The following is a 1,800-nucleotide window of genomic DNA, read 5'->3' on the forward strand; positions in this document are numbered from 1 at the left end:
TATTATTATTATTATTATTATTATTATTATTATTATTATTATTATTATTATTTGTTGCATTTCACTAGGAGAATTAAGAAGCACTTAGGTCAATTCCACCAATAGACATTTAAATCCATTTTGCTATTCCTACCTGTGTAATTTCAGTAGGAAATCTATATTAGTCAGAATGTATATTCAGTTTATGAACAGCTCTCCTCTGATTTATATCATTCACAACTGACTAAAAGGGTTCTTAGGGTGCACCTACACTGTAGAAATAATGCAGTTTGACACCACTTTAAGTGCTGTTGCTTCATCCTGTAGAATCTTGGGATTTGTAGAGGTCTTTAGCCTTCTCTGCCAGAGTGTTGGTGTTACAAAACTACAAATCCCAGGATTCTGTAGGATGGATCCATGGCAGTTCAAGTGACATTAAACTGCATTATTTCTACAGTGTAGATGCACCGTTAGGGTCACTTCTAAAACCCCTTCTTGGTTTAAAATAGTCAAAAACATATGGGTTTGAATGCTGTATCTGAAGGAATTCTAATGCCCAGATGAAATAATATGGAGCCATGGTTTATGCCATTTTTCTATCCTCTTCACTCTGCAAACAGTGTGGAGTGTTTGAGGATATTGCCTTCACCCTTTCTTTCTGTTATAAAACAGTTCTCTAATTGGCATAAGGATATTAGGAAAGAAACAGTCTGGGCAGTTTGCTGTTATTTTAACACCTTCATAGAGTAGCTCCCTGTGAGCCCCATGTCAGCTGTGGGGGTAAGCAGTGACCCATGTTTGAGAATTTGTGATTGAATAGTGCCATCATAAGCTCTGGGTCCACTGTACTGACCGTGGCTGTTTCTCTTCCATCAGGCAAATGATGATTCATCCTCCTCCAGCGTGAACACAGAGCTGGAGGCTTCGGTGGTGACGTCTGGACCCAGGTCTGGCAGCACCTTGCACATGGTAGCAGGTGACTAATTAAGGGACACCATGAAGACTGTAAACATACAAGGAGGTACTATGCTGGCCTCCCTGCCCAACTGAAGAGAGCTGTGTTTCCCCCCCCCCCTCCCTTCTGCCTTCATGCAGTTGTTATAGGACAGCTTAATTCCAATGAGGCAAGGACTAGTTCCCATCCTTACCTCAAAGTAGGAACAGCTTCATGTAATTAATCTTTAGCACAGGACTGGAGAACTGTGGCCTTTCAAACATTGTTCATCTCCAATTTCCATCAGTCTCACCAATAAAGAAGGATGATGGGAATAGTAATATATTAGCATCTGGACAGCCACAAGTTCCCCAACTGTTGCTTTAGGACAGTGGTTGCAAAATTTTGGTCCTCCAGGTGTTTTGGACTTTAGCTCCCAGAAGCCCCAGCCAGCTTGGCCAATGTTCAAGAATTCTTGGAGGTAAAATCCAAAACTTCTGGAGGACCAAAGTTTGGAGACCACTGCTTCAGGATACACAACAAGAACTACTGAGTCTCAATCAATCTGTTAAATTAAATCAGTTTTACCCTTCTTAAGACCTGCAGCAGTAACTGCTTCATTAAATGTTTAGCATCTTTCATTGTGGAACAAATTTAACTTTAGAAACCAGAACCAAAGATAAAGACTTCTGCTTTTGGTTAGCTTCTTGACCAAGGCTGCCACACCTCTACCTGCTATGCTCCCCCACTCCTGGATTTTTATTTTTATATATCCAAGCATTAGGGTGTCTGTACACCTCTCCCTCACACTGTTTAAAGCATGGGAGTGGAGTTTACTTAACAAGGAACAAAACCAGAACTGTTTTGCTTTGTTATTTGGTAAAGGT

General features: G+C 40.7%; 1 protein-coding gene across 1 annotated transcript in view; it reads left to right on the forward strand.

Annotated features, from left to right (window-relative positions):
- Positions 1–1,800, forward strand: part of LOC121922892 (rab11 family-interacting protein 2-like) — a 7,285-nt gene that overhangs the window by 3,848 nt on the left and 1,637 nt on the right. Inside the window, exon 4 of the mRNA XM_042452820.1 lies at positions 856–955. Coding sequence (XP_042308754.1) covers positions 856–955 — 100 coding nt within the window. The remainder of the gene's footprint in view (positions 1–855; positions 956–1,800) is intronic.

The sequence above is a fragment of the Sceloporus undulatus genome, chromosome 2 (assembly GCF_019175285.1).
Source record: "Sceloporus undulatus isolate JIND9_A2432 ecotype Alabama chromosome 2, SceUnd_v1.1, whole genome shotgun sequence".
Taxonomy (NCBI): domain Eukaryota; kingdom Metazoa; phylum Chordata; class Lepidosauria; order Squamata; family Phrynosomatidae; genus Sceloporus; species Sceloporus undulatus.